The following is a 25,196-nucleotide window of genomic DNA, read 5'->3' as shown; positions in this document are numbered from 1 at the left end:
TAAAAGAATTAAACTACTAATTATCACATTTTACTGTGGTTCACAGAACTTTCATCAGATCTAGTAAATGAAATCACGAGTTCAGCAGAAGAAGCTTTACTGCGCCAAATTATGTCAAGGGTATATCATGTTGATAATAAAAGATCACTTGGTTGGAAGCCTAACCTAGAAGGTTGGGGAGGCGTAAAAAGTTCACATTTTGGATCATGCTGCTCTGGTGCAGGCGTTTGTGTTTTTTTTTCTTGGTTATTGTGGAAGGCAATTTTCCTGCAAGTAAAATTTTCCCTTTGTCTTACATTACAGGCACTAGGAAATTCTTACATCGAAAGACAAATAGATAGGTTTGGGATTTTGTTTTGCAAGTTAGGCCTTGGCATCATGTTCTCTTCCCACTAATAAACTCCCCTCTCTACTGGACAGAAAATTAAAACGATGCCCACACCACAAATAAACTTCTTTCCCTAAGTGCCCAGCTTCTTGGTGGGCAAGCATGGTATTCAAAAGCACCCTTCAGCCCGTGGTCCACTCAGGCGGTAGCAATTACTCTGACACAACACAACTCTCAGCTGTTAATTAAACAGCAAGTCTCTCAAGAAGACATACGAAAAAAAAAAACGGTTGCAGTGAAAATTGGAAGATTGCTCACAGCTCCAGCCGCCCTTCCCAGGACCCCAGGAGGACTGGCTGAAGTTAGCACCAAGGCACCTCTCAATATGTAAAGGGTGGGATGTGGGTAGAAGGGGCCGGCACAGGGGCAGAGCCCTGCTGTGGCTGCCTGCACCCAGCAGCAACCTGGCACTGCTGTGTGGCAAAGAAAAGCCTTGGCCCTGCAGAGCAAGGGAGGGAAACTCGCCCCGCAGAGGCACGGGAGCTTCTTAGGAGGGGGCTCCTGGCCAGCCCATTTCCAAGCTGCCCTCTAGATGGCCCTTGCTGTTATCTTGTGGATAAATATACGCTGAAAGAATGGAACAGAGCAACAGAATAAAAATATATTTTGAAATGACTTAGAATAATCGCAGCTGTATTTATGCACCTTATCCACTGGAAAGGTTCATTGACTTTTTCCTGTACACACATATGTAGAAATAAAAATATATACTCTAGCCACATTTTTATTTTTCCTTTCCTTTGCAGCATTCAGCCACTCCAAGGGTAATGAACGTTTCATGTCTTTCAAGCATTGCTTTGTCATGCTATAAGCATTCATTTCATGCTTTGAATATTTCCTGTCATACTCGCCTTGGATGAATTTTTTGTGGGAATGCTTTGCTTGTGAAGGTTAATGGTTAGCAGCAGTGAAAACTGAAGTCCTCTGTCAATCCTCAAGTCTCAAACACTGCAGGTCACTGATGAGAAAGGCTCTCCACTCAGCCCCAGCAGAGGCTGCAGAACTGACCCTGATTGACGACCACATATCTCGCCCGATTCACAGTCAACACCCTTCGCTGTTGCCATCACAGGGTCCCCTCAAGAGAGTGCCAGCTACTGATAAGCAGGCTAAATCCTGAGCCTAGCAAAGGACCCGCTAAATCCTGGAAATGGTATAACTGTGCCTCACAATCTGGACCACAAAATCATTTGACTTTGAGTATGAATCTCAATGAAAATATGGTAATATAGGGAAAAATGGTGTTTTCTTTCCTAATTATTCAGATGCTTCTTCATGACAGTCATGAAACTGGCTGGGAAATACAGCTGGATGTTGCAAAGTTTCAGTTCTAGACTATTATGATTAAAATACTGTATTTCTAGTTCTTGTTGGAATCTATCTGTAATGAAATAAGATGAAAAAAATGCAAGACTAAATCACACGTAAGTTAAATTTATAACCAGACATATCTGCTTTTGTTTCCTTGGGAAATGCTGGCTCTCGGAACTGCCTACATGCACTCTCTCTCAAGGGGTGATGAAACACAGGTTGGACCTCATCAGACCGTTGTCAGCTGATGGGTCCTGTTACCCCCCCCAGCCGATTCTGTCCAACCCACAGGAAGGCAGAAGAGACCAGCCCCACCAGGGTTTCCCTGCTCGGACATAGCTTTCAAACCTGGACAAAGTTCCCCATTGCTGTTCCCGGCAGACAACGTGATCTCTAAGGGTGCAAATCCATTCAGAATTTGGTCCTGGCAAGTTACAAAGGTGCAAACAAGCTGACATCACCGGGAGCTTTGACTTCAGCACCAGCTATGAGATTCCTTATTGAAAATGCTAAGGGCTTTTTTTTTAAAGCTTTTTCTGAAGCAAAGTTAATTTTAGATTAGTCCCTCAGGCTGTGATAACTCCTCAGTGTTGCTCTGTAAACAAGAGAGGAGAGTCTTCTTGCATTTATAAGATTCTGATGCAAATGATCCCATGAACAAGAACGCTAATAAAAGCTGCCATTACTGTATTGCCCTGTTTGCAACTGTAACTGATAGAAAACTTTCTCTCCAAGGCTTGGTTATCTGCTGCAAATGAGGTGTTTTGGGAATGTTAGTCATCTGAGACGATGTACTTTCTAACAGTACCAGTTTCAGCATTGTGTGTTCAGAGGACACACTCCTCAGGTGGGAATTAAGGGGCCTATCCAAGGACAGCTGACCCTCCAGACACCTCAAGTCCTGCTGCACTTGCAGCACCTCCTTGGTGAGTAAGTGTAAAGCTGGTTGGCATCAAGTTCAGTCGGACTCCACCTGAAGTAGAGGAGATGGGAGGTTAGGTATGGCCTGAGAAGAAGGGATAGCCTCAGAAGGCAGTATGTTTTTACTAGTTAAAAATTTGTCTGTCGAAGGAATTGGAGGTCTCTCAGCTACCATTTAACTTACAGTGTAGTTGAGTGGTGGGGACAACCACAAAGAACAGTTATGTTTTCTGCCCATCTCAGCTTGAGAGGAGGGTTTGAACAGTGAACTCTGCATCCAAGAAGAGTGCCTAACCCTCGAGCCAGTCGGGCACCACTTCCACTGGCTGAAGCTATCCCACTGCATGAAACAAGAATGCCAGGTTTTGGGACCAGAAAGAAAGCACACAAAAAGGGGCTGGACTCTGCAGCCTGTTAGTTAAGGCAGAGAGGTCTTTCCACAAGCTGCTTTTGCATTTTACCAGATCGCACATAATCCCCTCCTTCCTTGCAGCCAAAGCTGTATTATGCCTGCCATGACCACCCTTGCCTAGAGAAGAAGAAAAGGAAACTTTTCTTTGCGTATGTTCCCACTATTGCCTTCTCTTTCCCCCACAGCCTGAGGACCAGAATTTCTTCCTTTATGTTTTTAGGCATGGAAAAGTAAGCATATACTTAAACATTTTTTTAAGGTTTAATACTCAAGTCCAGCCCTACTTAAGCAAAGAATTCACAGATGATATTTACAAGTCCAGTGTAATTACTGCAGGGTTGAAAAACGAGTTCTGTGAGTTACGGTACATCACTGTTTTTTTTTTCTTTTTTTTTTTAATGTTACAAAGAACAATGTGCCTTTCATTTCCTGCAGTGCTGTTAAGGTACTTGCAGCTCAAAGCAGCAAGAACACATTAAAACTAAAAAGCATTTGGTTTGGGCATTAAACATTTTTATTTTTTAGATAAATGCCTCTCCCTCTACATAAATTGTTTGAGCAATGAATTTGGCACACATTTGTAATCAGCTGTAATAATGAGTGCTGTCTTGCTCACTTGAAATGGGAGAATTTACCAACTTCTTTAAAAAGAATTTGCTAATCCACAATTAAAGTGGTGTGCTACCAACTTTGAGTTATCAAATCACAATACTACATGCTCGAGAGACATCAGTTGTCTGTAGAAAATGACAGAGCATTCTTCTGCTTTACACAGTATACTTCGTGTGTACCTTTACGCTGCAGTTATTAATTCGCCAGTACTACCACATCAAGCACAAACATCGCCTGGTGGATGTCTGACATCCATTTACTGACAGCAGTAACACAGCGCTGTACCACAATTATTAACGAGTTTGTGCTACACCCTCCTTGCCTTTCTCCAGAGTTAAACTCCTGCTGGAGCAGAGCAGGATTTGACTTTTAATATTCTGTGAATCTCTGAAAGCTAGAATAACAAATATCCCCACTTTGCAGACAAAGAGACTGAAAAGTTTTCCTACAAAAGTTTAAAATAATCCTACTTACAAAAAGAAAATCTATCTGATAGCCGTTTCCATGACTGAAAGAGAGAATAAAAGCCCTAGAGAGAGTCCACAGCAGTGCTGAGCTGGGAATTCAGTTGTTCCTGATCCCCAGGCATGCAGTCACTTCACTACATCAGACTAGCCATTTTGTCATCCTCAGTTCACTGAAAACTAGTTTGTTTATAAAATACAACACCAAACCAGTACATTTAACAAGCTTTTAAAATCAATAACCTTTTTTTTTGATTGGGTGAATTGCAAAATCACTTTGCGGTGCCAACTGAAATGAAGCCTTTACATACCATTAGGCAACTACAAAAGTGGGGAATTTTCCACACTGGTGTTCCACCCAGCTGGTCAGGAAAAAAACTCATTTGAGCAAAATATCAGGACATTGGAACATGCTCCTGCCTTTCAAATGAAGTTGCTGGCCTCTTTCATAATCCCTCCTGCAAATTTCCTCACCCACATGACAAACAGACAAATTCTGGGTTTTCTTCCTCTCCCCAAGAAGCTCCTTCCCATGCTAATGGACCTGAGAGACAGCAGCACCGTGCACACCATTCGGTTATGTGTTAGCTTTACCCCCGGTTCCAGGACAAGACATCTGGACCTTGGACCATGCATGCACGAATGAGCCCTGTCTTGCCTGCATGTTTGCTTTTCATGACCATCATGCTGGATCTCTCTCTCTAAAAAAAAATAAATGCTTAATATTTCTGTAAATTTTTGCAGTAGTGATCGGGTAAGTGACTGCCTGAAAACTATTCTGGCTTAACGAAGGCTGAAGAAAAGGCTAGAGTTGGTGTTAAAGCCACCACTGAGAGCAGAAGATGTCACCATCTTCTCTGTGATGATTCTGCTCCAGAAAATGCAACTGTAAAGCCCACTAGAAAAAAGGAGTGGCTCTAAAAAAGAAAAACTTTTTTTCCCATGAACTTCACTTTAATGAAGGTTAGCCATACAGGCTTTCCAAAAGAACACATACAATTTAAAATGATAAATTAAAATCTGTAGTAGGAGGCCTTCTTTTTCAGGGCTGTATAGTTGACCCTTTTGAACCTACATTACTCAAGGTATGCAAAATATATGTGTATAATAAATAGCTCTAGAATTTATGGAGTGGAACAGAAAGGATATTAACAGGCAAGTAGAGAGGCTGTATAACCCTCACAAGGCCTTTAAGGATTTATTTTTTTAAAATGAAGGAATGCATGCATGTAAAAGGTAGTACTTAATCGATATACTTCTTTGTGCCTTCCAGAAACACATGCAAAATGATTCCAAATCTGCCCTCAATCTGGTCATTCTGCTGTTAGTGTCAGTGGGAATAAGATTATTCACAATACTATTTTTCTTTGATTTAAAAAAAAATTCCTCTCTGTGTGGGCTCATTCCCACTCTCAGTAAAATCAATTACGAGACTCCCATTGACTCCCGAGGGATTTGGATCAGGCCCTGTGGAAGTGGGTCTACAGCAAGTGTAGAACAACGCAGTTAATATGATTTATTGTGTCCGTTTCTGTGCGTGCAGTTTTTCATTTTCTAAAGCCTGCAGTTTTGCTTTCATCCTCACGTTCAGTAGATAAGAGCTGCAGATCTGTGTTGATCTACACACTGGGTACACTGCAAGCTGGGGCTGTGTGTGCTGAGAATGAGCTCAGCGTCTGCCCAGGGGGAGCAACCCCTTTAGGGCTAACAGACTGCATTAGATGCATTTGTAAAGAAAATCTCCCACACAGGCACTGCAAAAGGTGCGTAATCAGTTAGGAGGCTTCTGCTGTGGTGGGGAAAAATACCCTTTAGTAAAACTGAGAAAAAGCAAAATCCTTTTCCTGTTTATTAAAAAAAAAGTACCTTTTGCAGGTCACCAGTAAAGTTCCAAGAATTCACTAAAAGCTTGTTTTACAAGGAAGACTCAGGCTCCAAATCACAGATATTTCATTTCACTAGGCTCTTACACATTTTACATTATTAAACACTGACATTGCTGCTTTTCAGGGCGTTGTTGAGTAACAGGCTTCCTTAAGACTAAGAAACTGCAGGGTAAGAATTATGGTTTAATAGCTGCGAAAGAATATTATCTAAACACGAAATAATAACATGCTTGGTGCCTAATACATTCTAAATTAAAATATGATTTAATAAACATGGGCAACATATTCACCACAAAAAAAATAGCAGAATTGGCAGAACAAAAATCACAGTTTAGTCAGTTCTTCTCTTAACCTCGGAATCCTTTGGCTACAAATTAGAATTTCTGTGAACAGGATTGATAAGGAAAATTAGGCACTGTCTTTCAGAAAAAACAGAAATGTTTTAAGATGGTATGTTTAGAGATGAGCAGCACAAAATCTATCAAAATATGAAACCTTTCATATTTCAATGGGAGGAAAATACAGGAACCCTAAAAGCCAAAATCTTACCAGCCCAATGAGCCCTATGTTCTATGTCTTATGATATATGCTGGTATTTTAAAGCTTTTATGTACCTAAACCTCTTCTTCTTCCTTTAATTCTGTCTGCCGTTTAAACCCTGATCCAAATGCAGTCCGGATGTGAATGCAGCCCTTCAACCTCACTCCCACTTGCAGCTTGTTCGGTGGCTAATAAAGTCCCCAAAACACACACTGAACACTTATACAGCTGCAGGGATTTGAGGCGAAAGCAGTTAGTTGCTCTGTGAAAGGGCAATCACAGTTGTATTATTACAGATACAATATTTCTACATGAGATGGATTTACATATCCCAAAATGGTGACAGGTTTTAGAGACAAAAACCCTTCACACATATTCTTTTCCGTGTATCCACAGTAGACCCCAGTACAGTGGATCCCCCATCTACATTTAGGTCTTATAAAAAAAATCTGGTTATGGATAAAAAAAATCAAGAAAAACTATTAATAATAATCACTTTCACTTTGGGAGACATTATTTCTAAGTCCTAAATATAAGTAGTAAAACAAAACTCAGTTGCCGATGGGCCAACAAAAATTGTTGAGGTCTGCCTTACTTAAACATAAAAAGGAAGAGAAGCTGTTCCCTTACACACATACTTATCTTTTCACATACAGTCCCTATAGAAATTACTATTATTGAATGATTTTTTTTTTGGGCTGCTTTACAAAGCAAGCCATTGGTTCAGAAGAAGCTATTGCTTCTACTTTAAAATGGTCCCAGTTCAAAGAATATTAGTGTTCCCAAAAGTCACAGTCCTGCTGCTACTTCCAAATAAGCTCAAGCCGCTGCCACCTGAAACAATGGTATAGCGAACATACAAAGAAGGAGCAACAGGCTCTAGTTGAGCCTCCCTGCCCTGCTTACCCGTAGTATCTACAACCTTTAAAGCGCACCAATAAAAAAATACAGACAACGCCGGTAGCACCTGTATCAGCCCTGCAGTGGGTACCTGCCTGAGCAGCTGGTATGTTTATAGGTGCACAGTCCTGCCCTGAAACTGCAATGTTTGGGAGCGTTGCTGCTCAGTTTTGTTTAGGAGAATTTGCAGTAGAGAATGGGTCTGCAGAAACATATTTCAAAGCAACCATTTTGTTTCGCGGGACTCTCTGAGATCCTGCACTCTAAAATGATGGCTGGCCACATACCGAAAGTTAGGTACTTCAGTGTGTCATGTGAGAGCATCAATAAACAAAATGAAGTTAAAAGCACATAGATAAAAATGAAAGCGGTGAAGCACACACCCCTAGGGGGTCATGACTCACGGCCCAGGGATTGAAAGCCTTTGCTACGGAGGAATAAGGATAAGGGTTGCATACAGCAGGCTCTTTAATGGCATCTCCCTAATTAAAACTATTTTTAAAGGGAAAAAATTACTCACTCCAGGACTGGAGAAACAAATGCTACCTTAGATTAGTGAAACAGGAGCACTTTAACTATGAGGAAAGTACACAACCTATCTGTAGCTATCCCATGTCAATTATTCTGATTAATCTTTTTATATTAGACATAGGAAAAAAATCTTTATAAATATGGGCTGTTTTAATATCCCAAAGCAGGAGCAGCAGGTAAGAACTTACCATTTTCTGGCTGGTCCTTAATATCAGCTTCACTTGGCTGGCTGGGACTTTCAGATTGACTTGAATCTGAAAAACATAAAATACAGCCAAAAATTACAGGGTCTGCTGTGGAAAATAGATCAGAGGCGCCAGACTTCCTCAAAAGGCTGAGAGTACAAACTAAGGACAGGAGTGTTGCACTAGGACATGATAATGCAAAAGTCCCGTGCCTAGGTAATATTTTTGCTAGGAAAAAAAAAAGGGAATCTTGTTTACGGCACTACACAGAGTGCTTGGTGTGTGTGTTAGCATAAATTAAGCTTTGAGAATCCTTCTTTTTAGAGAAGGCATATTTAAACTACTCTCCTACATGTTTTTTATAATGCCGCCTCTAAGTTGTATACAAACCAGAGCCTTAATCCAACACATAGTAAAGTCTCAAAACATATTTTCAAGCAGGCATATAAAGGTAACTAAGCAACACTACAAAGTCATGGAGATTGTTGTCTACACATTTCTGGAACAAAATCTGCAAAATTGATAGAAGAGCTGATTTTTGTCATACTTTTGCAGTGGTTACAGTACTACAAAATCACTGAAATGTACGGCGTTGTCCCTGATTTGCAGTGGTATAAATGAGGCCAGATACTGGATGAACTGCTTTAGAACTTGTGCAAATAATGGGTCCTACAAACTCCCAGCTAACGCTCTCCAACGAACACAATTTATTTGCTTAAAATAATAAAATGACCTATAAAAGGATATGTGTAAATATGAGTGTTTTGCATTTTTTACTCATTATTAACTCTACTTTATGTGAAGATGATTGCTCTTTGGTTCAAAAATTATTCCTAGTAGAAGCTTTAGTCAAATAGTATTTTCCTTCTTAATTATTTCTATCACTATGAATTGGGAAAAAGGTCCCTTTACCTGTGTGGAAAAATATTTTACAAAAAATCCCTCAAATTACTGTTTTTTTAATTAATACAAATAGAAAAAGATTTCTTTTTTTTTTTTCCCCCTCAGAAATTGTTCTGTAATTTATTGTTCCCATTAAAAAAGTTTTTGCTGTGAAACAAAACTTAGGAAATGAAACCACTTGCTACTGCATCAAAAACACCCCCAATCGTGGCAAACCTATTTTCTGACTTCACCTTGACTTTGCAGAGTTTAGAATTAGCTGTCTGAAATTTGACCACATTTCAGTGAGAAGTCAATGCAAGATCAAAAGGTCATGACACTTAACTGTGATTAAATTGAAAATCTTACTTCTATTGCAACAGAGTGATAACACCACCCCTTCTTTTTCTTTGAGGTATTAATAGCGCTGGAAGAAGCAGTACTACTAGTGACCTTGGGTCAAGCAATGCTAATTTATTGCTTTAAAAAGGTTCCTTGCTTTTAAGCAAATGAAGATTTTAATTACCGCAGAGCACTATAAAGAAAATGCCTATTTTAAATATTCAAATTTTTTTTACCTGCTGACTGTATGCATTAGGTATCATTCAGTAGCTTAGAGGACAATCTCGTATAAATTAAAAACTACAAGTAAAAAAAAGTGCTCACAAAACAAATTTTGATAAATTTCAGAATATAAACATTCAGAATATTTAGCAAAGAAAGCTTCAGTCCTGATACTTCTATTTAAAATCAATGAAATTCTCCTTAAAATTGATCTGTTTCCCAATGTGTCCAGAATCCATTTCTTCTCTCTTGTATTTATTATTTTTAATAATTTCGCCAGTGAAGCTCAGTGAAAAAAATTATTCTCACTTCTGCAATTTTGTTTTAAATATTGACCTTCTGAGTTATCTTTAACTGAAGCTCAAATCAGTGACAGCAGATAGACTACCGGGTAGTATGCACAGTGCTGTTATATTCTGGACACTAGATTTTGGCAAGAAGTTTAATGTTTCCGATACCGCAAAGGTAGAAACAAAGGTAAAATATTAGGAATGTAAAATATTTAGTTCAAAGTCAACATTCAATGGATTTCATTTTACAGGGCAGGCATTAGGCTTTTGCTTATTTTTTAGGTTTTTCTTTTCCTCCAGCAAGCCATGGTTCAACCAGCGTTTGGGCTTTATGTTTAAAGCAGGGTCAGAATTCCACAAAAATTTATATATTTGAAAAAGTTACTGCAGAAATATGGGACTCAAAGCATGTTTTCCTTTCAAATTTTTAAACAATCCAGCGAAGCAGCGAGAGGGATGAGGGCCCCGTGGCAGCCGCAGGAGCTGGGCTTGTTGCTGGTGCTCTCAGCTCCCAGCCTGGCACCCTCATTCCCCAGCACAGCCCTGCAGCCGGTGGGCAGCACACAGAGCGGGAGCTGCTCCTGGATTTTGAGAAACAAAGTACTTTTGTTTGTGTTGAGTGCTGTTTTTCCAACACCAAAGCTAGTGGCACAAGAGAGACGCTACTGGCCGTAGGACATTTATTTGCATACTGAATCTTAACTTTCTTCTTTTATTACTCTGGCTACTGCGATAACATTTTTCCTAATTCTGTTTTCCTGTAACCCACCCCTTCTGCTGAAATTCAATATTAATTTCTAAAAAAGACAACAAAGGCTTTAAGTGCTATTCTTCATGGAGACGCATGGAGCAATAAAATGCAGGACGATGTAGAATTAAAACCAATCTATACTGCAGTAGAGATCACGGGAGGCTACCGAAAACATGTACTGGGCAAGCGTATGCTCAGCATTGTTATGCAAGGTGGCATCTTGTGGAAACCCCAGATAAGAAGACCGAGTTAAGGCACTTAGCCAAAATGTTTATATGCAGAATTTTGCTTCCCTGATTTTATTCAGATGCTGCAGATGATCCGGTACATATAAATGTGCCGCCACATGGTTAAGGGATTGGCAAAATCAGAGCCATTGTATTTTACAGTCTTGCCTAGGACGAGAGAGTCTTGCTCAGCCTCCACCACTCGTTCTCTGCTTTTTCAGCAGTTGGCAGTAACTCCTGTCGGGGCTTTTTTGTTGTTTTGCACATGGAAACTTTAAAATTCCAGTTTTCTGAATGTTTAGTGTTTTGTGGACTTGGCTACAATGGGAGGGGGAATGTCTGTCCTGCTGAGTCAGTTAGCCAAACAGGTGACCAGAGGAATAAATTAATTTTTGCCCATACATAATTGATATAAATGGAAGATCGTTTTCATAACCATTTGCATTAAATCAATAAAATCACTTACTATAGAGCAGTTTAACAATTCATTTGATTTTCTCTTTTCTATATATTTGATAGCCACTCTGCAAAACAGTATACACTTTATGCCTATATTCTTTAGCAACAACACTGCCAGTTAAATTCTACCACCTGCAATAATTAGAGCCATTGGAAAACATACAAAACAAAATATACAGTAGATGCGAGCCCCTCTTGAATCCATGGCCCCCTGCGGCAACGAGCTTCATTGGTGCCTTAAGCTAAGGCTGGTAGGAAGCCAAAGAATCTGTATATTACAATAAAGTGCATGTTATTAAGGGGAGGATTTAAATGATTTCAGATGGAGTTGGAAATATAGTGAGGAACCTTAAGATTGCTGATTTAAAAAAAAAAAAAAATCACCAAGGAATCTAGTTTTATATTTAAGGAAGCTTAATCTTGAATAGCACAATGGGTTTTATTTGGGGGCTTTTTTAGTTAAAGAAAAGTTAGTGGTTGGATTTTTTAACCCTGAACTAGCCGGAGTTAGCGTGAGTATGTATACTGAAGTCAAGGTTACTGGACAAGAGAAGCTCAAGGGGATCTGGTATCAACTGTAATCATGAGGAAACAGGATAAAAAGCATGCCGAAGCTACTTTACTCTCTACTTCCAAGAATCAACTATGATTAAGGGATAAAGAAAAAAAACCCCAACAGAACAGGCTAGTTTTTCCGAAGTAGCATTTCCTACTATGTCTCTACTCTCTGTTCCTCTTTGGATCTGTTTCTTAAGCATATGCTACCCCAGTGCGACCGAGGTGGTTACACCTGAGACCCAAGTCTGCCTGATCTCAAACCGTAAGCAGGCAGGGACCTTCAGCTCCAGGATGGAAGCTCTGGAATTTTCAATACGCAATTTTCCTTTTCAGCTGCAGCAGGAGTGCAGCTCCAGCCGGGCTGCACGACGGCTGCGTGGAAGCAGGGCTCACGGTGCTGGAAGGGAGCGCTCCATTGTTTGGAAAGAATAAAACCTTCCCAGGAAAGTCTGGCCGGTGGACAGGACCAATGTCAACAGACTGACAATGTTGTTCTTTTTTGTAGACTGTGACACAGGCGGTGAAGAGTTGTTACACTCCTCCACCAAAAAAGCCTGCTTTGAGTGTCATGGCACTTCCCAGTGCTAAACCTATTCATGGCTACCTGACTTTGGAGAAACAGGACACTTTCTTGGGCACTCGCACTTTCTCGACATGCCATGTTTTCCAGAGCGTGCTGAATCCAGCCTGGGGTGGCAGTGACCTACAGGGACCGGCCTTATTGTCTGCTGGTCTGCGCAAACGGAATTAACGGGTGTCAAGATTATTTTTTAACTATGTAGAGCCAGCCCCCACCAGCAACTGAGCACTCACTAGCAGCCAGCGTGCTAATTCAGGTGCAGATGCATCTATCCTCTAAACAGTAAAGGTGATCCCCACATAGTGGAGAAAAAAAATTACCGGCAATGCCAGATGAGCAAGGCTGCGCTGCCACTGCCCATGCTGAGCCTGCTCTGCAGCTAAATAAAGCGGGCTCCCTTCTCCTCCGCTGCCAGCCCAGCACCTCGCAGAAGCACCGCAGAAGTGCACAAGTTAAATTTTCCATTCATATCATGTTTTAAGGGGGGGAAATATTGTATAATAAACTGACATATTCAATTCAAGTTTCAGAGTCCTATTTGTAATAAAAAATTTATATGGCTGGGTTGTGTTCATGCAATAAATTTTTCATCTATAATTTTGGGCATGGATTCTACCAAAGATTTATATACATTTAAAAAAAAATCTAAATCATGCTCCTTTATATACAGTCTTACGTGGTGAGCTTAAGGGATTTACAAACAGAAGCCAGCACCAGGACTGAGGCTTTTTTACTCTCACTTGCCCTTCATTATACATTATAATATAAACACATAGGGATTGCTCCATATATGCTACAATTACTATTTACAGCTATTTTGGTGGCTACTACTATTTCTTTTAAGGAAGGCCTGGCTCTCCATTTAACTCCAGCGATCGCTTTCAAGTCAACTTTTATAGGGAGTTCAAAGTGCTTCATTATCATACACCTCACCGTCACACATGTACATATCTGTACCAGATTTCCAGTTTTATTTTATACCCCCCTGTACAGTATGCCCCATCCCCGCAGCTCATGAATAAGGTTCTGCAGTGGTAAAATCCCTGCGGAGCCAGCCTGTTTTTTTTTATAAGACGAGGACTCTTAATTCCTGTACACTGGGAAAGAGATTATCTTTGATAATGGAAATGTAAATCAAAGCTTGCTGTTGTTTATTCCAGACAGACATTTGTGTGTTAAGTCTGTTTATCAGGCAACACTTTGTCTAAGCCAGGAAGTAGTCAGCCTTTGTAACAAGATGTATGCAAATGATTTTCCCATGAGCCCTTGCCACAAAACTTTTGTGGCAAAAACCCTCCTTGTTACTTCACCAGTAAGACGCTACTAAGCTACCCTGTAAGTAGACTAGCAACAAAACAGCTAGCTAGACTATGCTGATGAGTTTGAATGAGACCAAAACATGTGCCCACAGTCTGTTGCTCGGTATTGTAAGCAGACTTTGTGTATTACATCTGTTTATCAGGCAACACTCTGTCTGCTGGGGCAGCTTTGTAGCAAGGTAGATGCAAACAAAGATCTCCACAACTCCCCGGCTAACTTTTATTTGGATGCAGAAATTCCTGATTACTTTCCTCCTCATAGGAAATAAGAACGTGAAACTTCACTGTGAGGCTGCAAGACCCTAAAGCTGTATCAAAACGGTTTTATTTTAAATCAACTTTCTTTGTTCTCACAAGCCCATAAATGATTTACTGCTATCGTGTGATAGCCTAGAATGTGGGGAATCTGTGTATTCCCATATTTGTTCCTTGATTTTACAAACAAGTATTTGATTCACTTCTAAATGTTTGTTTTTAAAACAGTTTACAGCCTTTGATTCCTGCTTACTGATTCATTTCTGGAACATTTTCTATTTATTCCTTTGCAGTAGCAAACGTTAATTTTGACTTAATTCAAATTGTCATCAAAGGCTTCCTTAAGAAATCCCACAGCACAGATTTTATTTGTTATAATAAAATATTCTTAAAGTAAACATCATGCAACTGTGTTTTTTTTAATTCCAAGAGATACAAAAATCCGTTACCCAAAGGATTCAAATTGGTTCAGCCCTTTTTCCTAGACAAAATAAACACTTTAGGACTTTACTTGTTTGTATTCTCCTCAGTGGTGCTGTATGCATCACCAGCTAAAAACAAAGAAACTTTTAGCTGCTCAGACAAAATGCAGAAGCTCCCCAAACAACGAAGCGGGGGGGTGGGGAAGCATTCAGAAAGTCTGACAGTCCATTCAATATAGGGATGATGGCCATAATGCATCCAGGGTCCCCTTGCTAATTAAATATGCATTGGCACAGTTTTGATCGATGCAAGCCATGGATCAGATGACACACCTGCAAAATCTTGAGCCCAGAGCTCCCAGGAAAAGGAAAATACAGGCTGTCTCCTTATCTTTGTTTTCAAAGGCTCTCAATTTCTGTGCTTAGATATCTAATTTAATTCTCTCACCCCTCAGCAAACTGGATTAGGAAAGTCAATACTGCCATTGTGCATCGACAGGAACACACAGCTTTCCTTTTATTCAATTTAGCCATGACCTTTAGACAAAGATAATGACAACTGTCTAAAAGTAAGGTAAGGCCTTAAGTAAGACCCTGCAGCAGGGCCCCTCTCGCTTTCTGCAGCTCCTCCGCCTGGGAAGAGCCCACCAGACATGGAGCAAATTCAAAAATAAATTTTCTCCCCAGACCGCAACAACTAGCTTGGTGGAGCGGCACCCTTGGCCGTGAAGGGCTCTGTCCCACCCCGAGGAGCTGAGACACCTCACTGCTGGCGCAGGATGGCGGCCGGACCCTCGCGAGCCATTTGCCAAGAGGTGGCAACGTCTCCGGAGGAAGCACGCGTGCCAACAGCAAGTGCCGAGCACTTGCATGAAGAGGGACTGCACTGTCCTATTTTTTCTGTGGCTGTTAGGGAAACAGTGAAACGGAAGGGTCAGGCAAGTGTCAGCGGTAGCACTAATTTCTAATTTCTGGCTCCAATACTTGGGAGGAATTGTAATCCTAGAGCTAAGTGCATGGCACAGAGAGCTGCACACAACCGCGCTTCGCTGCGGCAGAAGGAGGAACCGGCACGCGGATTTTCTTGGAGCTGAGCTGAAGCCAATGGAAATGACATTACTTTCCAATAGGTCTCGCATCAATATTTTTACCAGCCTTCCTACATTAGATAGCATCTTTCTAATACATCCGTAAGGAAAGGACAGAGAACATGCCCTAAGCTAACGAACAGCTATCAGACAGTAATCCACTTTGGTACCTACAGATACGGGTCGTACCTGAATCAGTGATTTAGGCATATAAAAATTCATATTCATTGAGCAGCCCAGCTCCACAAAATGTTAGCTACCATGCTGCACAATGTTTAATTCTGCGGTATTTTTTTAGCTGCATTTAAAAATATACTTGGCATTTCTAGCTGTGGACCAATATTTTTCTCATGTCTTTTTATACAGATTTGGAGGGAAAGATATTTGTAATGGAAAAAAATATGTGCAAAGTTGGATTGCTAAGTTTCTGTAATCTTGGGAAATAAAAAAAAGCAGCCTATGTAAGAGCTACAAGAAACCATATGGATCAACAAGAGCTGCCCTCATATCCCTGGGAAATATAAATTAACCTACATTTCATCATCATAAACCCCAAAATAAAAAATCTAATTAGAGTCTCTACCCTCAGATTCACTTCTAGAAAATTTGCTTATCCCCCTCACAAAATGATTTACAGTACTTATATCCATTTCTTCAGAGTGATTTAAATTTATTGAATCATTTCAATTTTTAGAGAGCTTCCATTTGGATCTGTATGGGTTTCTAGACATATGCAGTGCTCAGTTATTTAAAATTAATTGCAGTACAATAATTTTAAATTGCTTCACACTATACGAATCTCAAGTGCTTTGAAATATTTGAACCATTCTATTTAGAAGCCATCAAACTTCTGAGCACATGCATCAAAGAGTTGTTTTAAAAGCTGAAGGGCCGTACTGATGATCCCAAAGTGCAGGTAAGCACGGCTCTGGGCATGCTCGGTGCACACAGATCTGAATTTATAGAACAATTCAACAAATTTTGCCCGAATGTCAATCTTTAATTAACAAAAACGGATTCTGTAATAATTTCAAACCATTAAAAAATTTCTAAAACTAGAAAAGCACTGTTATAAAATAATGGCATACATTAAAACTATTATTACTTCTAATGTATATTTATAGAACATCCTTTTATCCTGGAAATTAAAACATCTTATTAACATTAAACTAAGCTTTACAATACCTCTGTGAGAAAGGTGAGCATAACTATGCTCACTTTACACAGGGATGAAGGAGGCACATAGAGGTTAAGTGATTTACCTTCAAAGGCACAGTTACTAAAAGGAGTAAAAAGCACGGAGCTGAGCTCTCAAGCCGCTGCTCTAGATAATAAAGTATCATTCCCACCAATACAGCCATTACAACGGCAACGGCACTGACCGCTTAGGAACCCTTGAACTACATTATATAGAAAATTACTTGTTAGAGTGGATCCAAAGTCACCTAGAAGGGATATTTCCAGTCACTCTCAGCTACTGTTTCGCTTGCTTTTTTTTTTTTATTAGGTATTTTGAAAAACAAGAAATCATTTCTACATTTCTCTCCAGAGTATTTTCTAACTCAATTTAACAATAACAACAACAGTATACACGGTGACTAAATATCCGGTTTTGCAATGCCTGACTTCATGTATAAAGGCAAGTGAAGATGAAACTGTGTGATGAGCAGATCTGGTAGCTTTGGTCAAAGTCTCCAGGTCTGCTTCTATGCAATTTTACACTGGTGAGTAAACCAACCAGCAAAGCAGGATTATGTCCACCATATGGTGAGACTCCATTGGCGGTACTACAGTCACCCAATTAATCTCTATTCCCCACCATCCCCTTGTTACTTATTTATTGTGACAAACTCATCCTTATGGGACCCAAGGCAGGGAGCTGCGTATTCCCAGACTACTCTCATCAGTGCCCATCCTCATTCTTTACCCATGCTGCCCAAGCAGTAGCTGGCGGTCTGGTACTGCTCCTTTGGCCAAGACGCATGGTGCTACAAGGTCACGACCAAGGAGGCTCTCTAGATTTTCCATAGCAGACAGGAATAAAGAATTGTTCAAACCTGCCCTCCATCAAAAAGCCAAATAAAACCCACTCCCTGACAATGAGCACAGCCTTCTTAAACTGCTTTCCAAAACTCGCCTTTTTAACATCACGGGAATAACCTAGCTGTTTCTGGAGACCATCAGAGTGTTTATATATTTCAGTCTGTGCCTCTTGCTAAGTTCTCTCTGCAGCCGGAGCTGTTCAAGACTTCATCAGCCAGCAAAACCAAAGAAAAACCCTCACCAAACCAACAAACTGGGCAAACCCCCTGATCTGCTCCTCCTTTTTCAACCTCTCCCGCTTCTCTTTCTCCTAAAGGACAGGTTTAAATTTTTCCTATGATTAACCAAAAATTCACATAGAAATCTATACATTAAACAGAATAAAGAATACTTAAAAAGAACTAATATCTCGAAGAATGGGCCCATTTTCCCTATTAAGGATTATTCTATTTCACACAGGGAAAACCAATGTTGATAATAAAAACACATGTGATTATTTAAGGAATAAACAAAAGGTGAACTAATATTCCATGGAGGTTTTGTCAATAACTGATTAATTACAAGTTACAGATGGGGCAATCTGAACCAAGTTTAGGTACTATTTTTTTATTACGCATCTACACTAGCAGCCCCGTTTTCACAACTCTCTTTCATTTTGATGTATCTGACACCTTTCCTCTTGGCTCCCATTTCAGCCCCTGTTAAGTACATATTTGGTTGTAGTGGCCAATTTTTTTTTTTTTTTTTTTCCTGGCAGACGTCTTTTCCTTGTTCTGTGCACTCTGAGGAGTTCAACGTGGCATGTGAAAAATTTCCATTTCAGGTTTTCTTAAGCTTTATGCAAAATTAAACTGCTGGCAAAAATACATAGATATATAAAATTATACAGCAGAAAAAGCCGCTCGATCGTTCTCTTTCCTCCATCCCTACCTTCCTCTCTCTCGCCTTTTTTTCTGAAAACAATTGCAGAAATATTGCCATCAGCCCAAAGCCTTTCTCAAACTGAAAAGTCAGAGGATTTTGCCCACAAAGAATTGCCACTGATCGCCACTCCGTGGATATGTTTCTACTCTCACAATATTGTAGACTGTGAAGAAGAACAGAGAATTACCATAAAAATCAGGACGTGTTTTGTTGCATCAGTATCGTGTTGGCATCAACAACACAGACTCGGGCAGAAAAAAAAGCAGCCTTTTGGTAGGCAGCCTACTTGTTCTGTGTTTCTGCCGTGTTTGTAAGCCACACAAGTGGAAGATAAAGTTAAAACTCAGAGAGAATTAACATCCTGCAGGCTCCGTACAGAGCCACCACACTGAGTTACAGCAAAATCTAAGGTACAGTGGCCATAAATAATGGAGAAATGGAACTGTATCTACAGCTTAAAGGACAGTGGATCATTACAAGTATATGAAAGAGTTGGGCATATATATATAAGGTAGGATTCCCTTCCCCCACACTCACACATTGAAAAAGATTAACCTTAATGTGTTGACTCTGAAAATACAACCTAAAATCCATTTTCATTTGGTCCCAGTGCTGCAAAACTAAATTTTGAGGAAGAAAATTAAAACCAGAAAAGTCCAGAGCTCTCAAAACCCGTAACTACACTGTGTAGACAAAATTTTAATCAAACTTTTAAAGCCATGGTTATGATCTGATGAACAGACAGCTTGACTTGATTACATTTTTAAGTTTCAGTTTCTATTTCTGTTTTAAGATGAAAAAGATCATAGAGTGTCAGAAATTTGAATACTGCATAGCAAAAGCTCTTGCAGGTTTAGAAAGCATATAGAAAAGCTGGCAAAAGAAAACGCTATTCCATTGCTACCATCTGCTTTCTGGCATATTGAAGAAACTTTACTAACAGCAACATTTTCTTGCATTAGAATATCTGCTAATTAGTTTTGTTGTAAATCTTTTTTTTTAAATTACCTTTTACACCGAAGGCAAATAGCCAGTTTTTTTGGCTGGCTACACCTTACACCACGTCTGATAACATTTTCACATTAAGTTCAGTTTACCTCACATTTTTTCTATCAAAATCCTATCTTTAGCATAGTCAAAGCCTGCAAAAACTTTGCCTTGCTGAGACTAAAGAAAAAAACATCAAACATACGAAGTGTTAAAAATCGCTGAATAACTCAAAGGAAAAAAGATAATTTTGAAGGCGTTTTGGCTGAAATCTATTTTCCTTTGAATTGCATGAGTGTTTTAAAATGTTAAAAACACTACAGAGTGACTAATGAATGTAAAAGAATGATAAAGAGTATGGGTCCAGTTATCAGTGATGTGCCTAAAACAAAATAATTTTGGACAGTCTGCCATGCAAATATTGACTAAAATGTCATAAATAATGTCTGCAACAAAGGGAATCCAGCAAAGGAATATTCTGTTGTACTTAATGCATTGTAGAGTGTGCCTTTCAGCAAGCAGTACGTTACAGAGCCTGAAAACTTCAGTTGGACAAAAAAAGCTAAAATTTCCCGGATAAAAATATTACTAATGTTGGGGTTTTCTTTGGAAACAATCCTTCCAAAAAGTTGAAGGTACAGCATTACATTTGGGAAATGGTTCACTTAGAAGTTGACTTTTCAAAAGAAATAAGAGTTGTCCAAAAATTAAAAATAGACCAAATGTAACCACCTCATTGACTTATGACTATTTCCTCTGCCAATTTTAACAGTATTTTCACCCATTTAATTGCTGGCAGGGCAGAGGCTGTTTGCAGGTCTTTATCATACTGTACAAAATAAAATGCAAAGATATTAAGTCTACCACTGCCTTGGGCCAGAGCTGAGAGATGGCAAAGATTCTGTTCAAGCACTTCGTAGGACCTAATGCTGCCTCAGTTGCAGAATCTGACTGCACTCCGCATGTAGGGTTAGAAATAAAGATGCAATCCTGCAAGAATGATCGCAATGCACAGTTTTATATCAGGCAAAGTAGGCAGGAAGGGCTTAGAAACTACTTTCAAAATCTCAGCATTTTAGTAATTTTATAACTTTTTAAATTGCGTTAAAATATGAAGTCAAAATTAGGAACAACATGGGAAGTGGCATTAACAACTCCAGATTACTTGCATCTACACTGACATACTGTGCTATGTGTAATCACAAACAACCCAGTCACTTTTTCTGAAACTCTACTAGAAAAATTAAACAATCAAGGCTACACTGAAACCTTCTGCATGTGTTTTCAAAAATTTAATTTCTGAGAAAAATTTCATAGCCACAGAGATGAGAAATAACAAAGATATTTTACATTTCTAAAGCATCTTTCATCCAAGATCAAAGAACTTCATCAACATTAATTCTCAAAATACTCCTTTGAAATAGAAGTACTATTAAACCTATTTTATCTTTATCTGACGATCTATTTTCTTTATAAAATGCTAGTTACTGTAGTATCTCTCTAGGCGAAGCATGAGTCTATAAGTTAAGTAACTTGACCAGAAATACTTACTAGATCAGTGGCAGAACTGACAATGATCATGTTCAGGAGTCAAGAATCCTAAACCCTTCCTTCTTCCTAGGCTAATTAAAAACACATATATGCAAACCGACTTAAAGAGGACAAAAAAACCCCCTCTACCATCATGGGATTGAGGTGCCACCAAAGTAAGTGAAGTATCTGGAATCAGAAGGCACATAAAACAGCTGGTAGGAAGTGCTGTCATAGTGTAGGATAGATGGACAGATCAATATGTGTGTGAGGGTAACAAATTATATATGAAGAGAATGAGCATGCATTTGCTATTCTCAAAATCTTTTGAAAAAAATTAAGTCAAACTTTCTTAACAAAGATAAAAGTCTCCCCACTGAAACACGCACAGCCCAGGGAGAAAGGGAAATGCCGGCAGACAGAAGTGCTGCCCGCTGTCCCACGGAGGCTGTCGCTGCGGAGGGCTGATGCCCCAAGCTCAGAAAGAGCAGGGGTTTACTGGCTGCACCACGGGTCACCCACAGAAAGATTGGCGGGGTATGGGGCAGGGTCTGAGGCCAAAGAATTTGTTTAACACTAAACTTAAGATTATTAAAAAATAAATTACAGGCTGTGTTACAAACCATATAATTCAGTCTTTGGGCCAAGCTTATTCTTGACATTACCCAACTGGAATTACACTGGGGATAAATTTAGCGCAGTATTTTCGTAAGTGTCCTTTTCTTATCATTCCTGCAATCAAGTTGTATGTGTCTATAAATGATATTCTCATGTCTGCTTTGTAACATGGATGAAATGTTACAGACTATGTTCTGCCGCATCAGAAAAGAATGTACGCTCTGTGAATGTGCGCAGTACCCACTTTTGATAAAAGCAACCCTCATTTTGAGAGGTGTGTTTTATAATCCTTTGTGGTTTTGCAGCAGAGGAGCTGTTGGACAATGAAGAAAAACATTTCAGCTCCCCTGAAAGTTTGACTGTTCCTTTTCAAACAATACAACACAAGATTTGGGACATACTGCTGACACAGCAACATCAGTGCCTCAAAGAAACTGTGGGAAATGTCAAATTTATGGTCCTATGGGTGATTGGTGGAAGGTTTTTTCCCCCCCTTCAGCAAGCCTCTGTCAAAAACAGAGCCTCTAGAAAGTTTTTGGCTACGTCCCAGCAAAGCAGAAGGAAGCTGTATCCCACACTTCCCTTGGGACTTAATGAAATATACAGCCTCTGGGCTTCTTTCAATTTGGTCTTTCAGATTGCTAAACCAGTGAAAGAAGGATCCTAGCTGTCACAAACGTCACATGTTTGGGGTCACCTGCTGCTCGGGGGTTCTCATGCCAGTTGTTGACATAATAAGCACCCCTTACACTTTAATTACAATTCACAGTGTGCAAACTCTGCAATCTGCTTTAAGGCAGACAGTCTTTTAAATCAACACTAAATTCTACTACTGTTCGAGCAGAAATGGGAGGAAAAAGATGTCCAGCTGACTGAATAATTGTATTCAAATATTTGTGATCCTGAAGAAAAGTAAGCACTATCCAGTGAAAAGAGCAACTGTATTGCCTGTAACACTTCAGAAAGTGTAGTTAAAACTAGACTTGCTTCTCACAGTCATGCAGACGACGCACGTGAGACGTTTTCATTTGATGAGCTCCTACCATCAGCAGCTCTTTCCAAAGCTCCTGCAAATGCAAACCTGAGCACCCAGCTGTGTTTGTCCCCGAGTGCGAAACAGGCTGGACACAATGACGGACACAGGGATCATCTATGGGAGGGAAATTCTCAAGCCCTTTTAGTATGAATTTCAACAGGATTTGTGCAATGAAAACCTAAACGGGAAGATGTGTTTGTTTTATTCTGGAATGCTTTATTTAGTTCGGTACAAGAAACTTTGGGTCTACTTAAAAATAGTTACTATTTTGAGAAAGAGATGAGAGTCCTTCAGTTTCCTTGACCGCTACCTCTTTTTTAACTGTTACTTTTACTCCTAATAAAAACGTATCAAGACCACCAAACTTAAATAAATTATACCATCTGGAGAGGAATAAAAGACTCCTCTCCTTATATGTTAGAGAAAATCCATTTTAGCATTCATGCATCTAAAAATGCCTCCAGTCAGTTACATTCTTTATAATGCCTTGGTTTAATCCATCTTTTCCCACGGAAAGAAAAAGAGCACGAGAGTGGACGCGCACTCTGGGAGTACTTCTAGAAGATTTTCTACATTCTCTGTTAGAAACACCGTTAACTTGTGGGCCGACAGTTATGGATCACACTGTCCACACAGGAAAGTATTCCAGCTTCCCGGTGGCAGCACAACCTCCAGCAGCTGCGCTCCACACGCATTCACCCTACGCGCTCTCAGAGAAACAAAGGAGAAGTCAATAGCGCGATACGAGGGCCTATTCCTATTTAAATCAACAGGAGTGACTTTGACCATAGGAGAAGGCTGCTGTTGTCCAACTGACTTCTTAGAAAAAACCCCGATGGGTTTTCACCATATTCAATAGGCAAATGTTGGCAAGCCACTCTTTTCCCCTCGGCTGAAAGGGACACAATCTCCTCCTGCCCCCTCTCCTGCCGCCTCTCTCCCTCCTCACTCACTGTATCAGCGACCTCAGATAAACTTGAAACGTTTTGAAATTATCATCAGACTATGAAGCACTTCAATGAAAATCTATAAAACAAATTTATAGTGTGCATTCGTATGTATTATATATACACTTAGAACAGGATTTATCATTTAGCTGACCTTTGATTCATTGATATTTTTAGATCCAAAAAAGTGTGTTGATTGTACTTCAACCCAGTCCCCTTACAATGTACCAACTCCTTGATATCTTGCTACAGGAAAGATAATTGCAATGAATTTTTATATTTCGGCACATGGGAAGATAAGATTAGACAGTAGGGACATAAAAGCAAACTGCACCACATAAAAGATAAGTTTCTGAAAGTTACAATTTACACCAAATGTTACAGATGAAAATGTTCAAAGCTATTTATAGGGCCTCGTGCTGGTCCCATTATAAACCATGGGAAGACTGCAAAGAACCAGCACTACCTTTTATTTAATCAGTTCTTCCCATAACCTGTAAACCCTTTGCAACATAGAAATTTGTAATGATATTAAGACTATTACTAATTCCCATTACCACCCAGGTGCCTCAGTAACCTGGTCCCAAGGTGGTATGTGCTGCGCAGACCTCACCATCCAAGAGGATTGTTCCTACTCTAATGGGATTATCTGCAATCTGGGCAACTCGTTCCAAAAGGTAAATAAGCATTTGACTTCCCCCTGCCTCCTCTTTTTGCCCCTGTTTGCCTCTGTCCACTGAGTGTCTTACCGTATTTTTTTAACAAGATACGTTTCTTCTTTCTTCGCTACCATGAAGTTGCCACCAATAGCAGTTTGTCCAGTGCAAGAAATGAGGAATAACAGCAAGAGAGATACATTTACTTGCATACAAGGTATAAAAAATTAAAGCTAAAAAGCAATTAAAAGTAGGGAAACATACTCAGAGAGCCACAGAAAGTGCCATATCATTCATCTACATGCAGCAGACAACAGACACAGCCATTGCCCACTAAAGGGCACAGGTGCAACAGCAGAGAAATAACCCAGTGCAAAGCAAAGTTTCTACCATGGCAGCTAATAAACACCACCCTCTGGAAAGCTGTCCTGACAGCAGCCAGCACACAGCATCCGCCCCGTCCGGCTGAGCCCTCGGACTGCTTCTCTGTGCCGCAAAAACAAAGAGTGTCACCGGTATAAGGCAAGGCTCCTACAAACATGTTCAGAAGTGATTTTTCAATCACAGCTTAACCATATTTTCTATTTTCTTTCTCAAACTTAACCTTCTCGAAGGATTATTTCTATGAATAGTCTCAAATTTCAGCCACTTCTGATAAAGCCCTTTGCAAAAAAAGTGTTGCTAGAAACGTCTGACAAGGGAAAAGTGATTTTTTTCTATACAACTACTAAAAACATACGGTGGAAGAGATTCCGTGCAAACCTGGAGTGTGGTCTGTTTTCCACAAAGATGAGGGAGGAAAAGTTGCAGCCCCAACCATGGGATTGGTAAAAGAAGGAGCTAAAATGGAAACTATTTTGAAAACTTAACTCCATCAGCCAATGCAGTAAAGAGTAAGCTCCATACACAA

The 25,196-nt window shown here is 39.8% G+C and overlaps 1 protein-coding gene across 1 annotated transcript in view; it reads right to left on the bottom strand.

Moving 5' to 3' along the window:
* NFIA (nuclear factor I A) overlaps positions 1 to 25,196 on the bottom strand; it is a 271,739-nt gene that overhangs the window by 111,332 nt on the left and 135,211 nt on the right. Inside the window, exon 3 of the mRNA XM_019474142.1 lies at positions 8,154 to 8,219. Within this exon, the coding sequence (XP_019329687.1) occupies positions 8,154 to 8,219 (66 nt within the window). The remainder of the gene's footprint in view (positions 1 to 8,153; positions 8,220 to 25,196) is intronic.

Source organism: Aptenodytes forsteri, unplaced genomic scaffold, assembly GCF_000699145.1.
Source record: "Aptenodytes forsteri isolate BGI_AS27 unplaced genomic scaffold, ASM69914v1 Scaffold119, whole genome shotgun sequence".
NCBI classification, from domain to species: Eukaryota; Metazoa; Chordata; class Aves; order Sphenisciformes; family Spheniscidae; genus Aptenodytes; species Aptenodytes forsteri.
The sequence above is the reverse complement of the archived record's forward strand: the minus strand, read 5'-3'. Positions and strand labels throughout refer to the sequence as shown.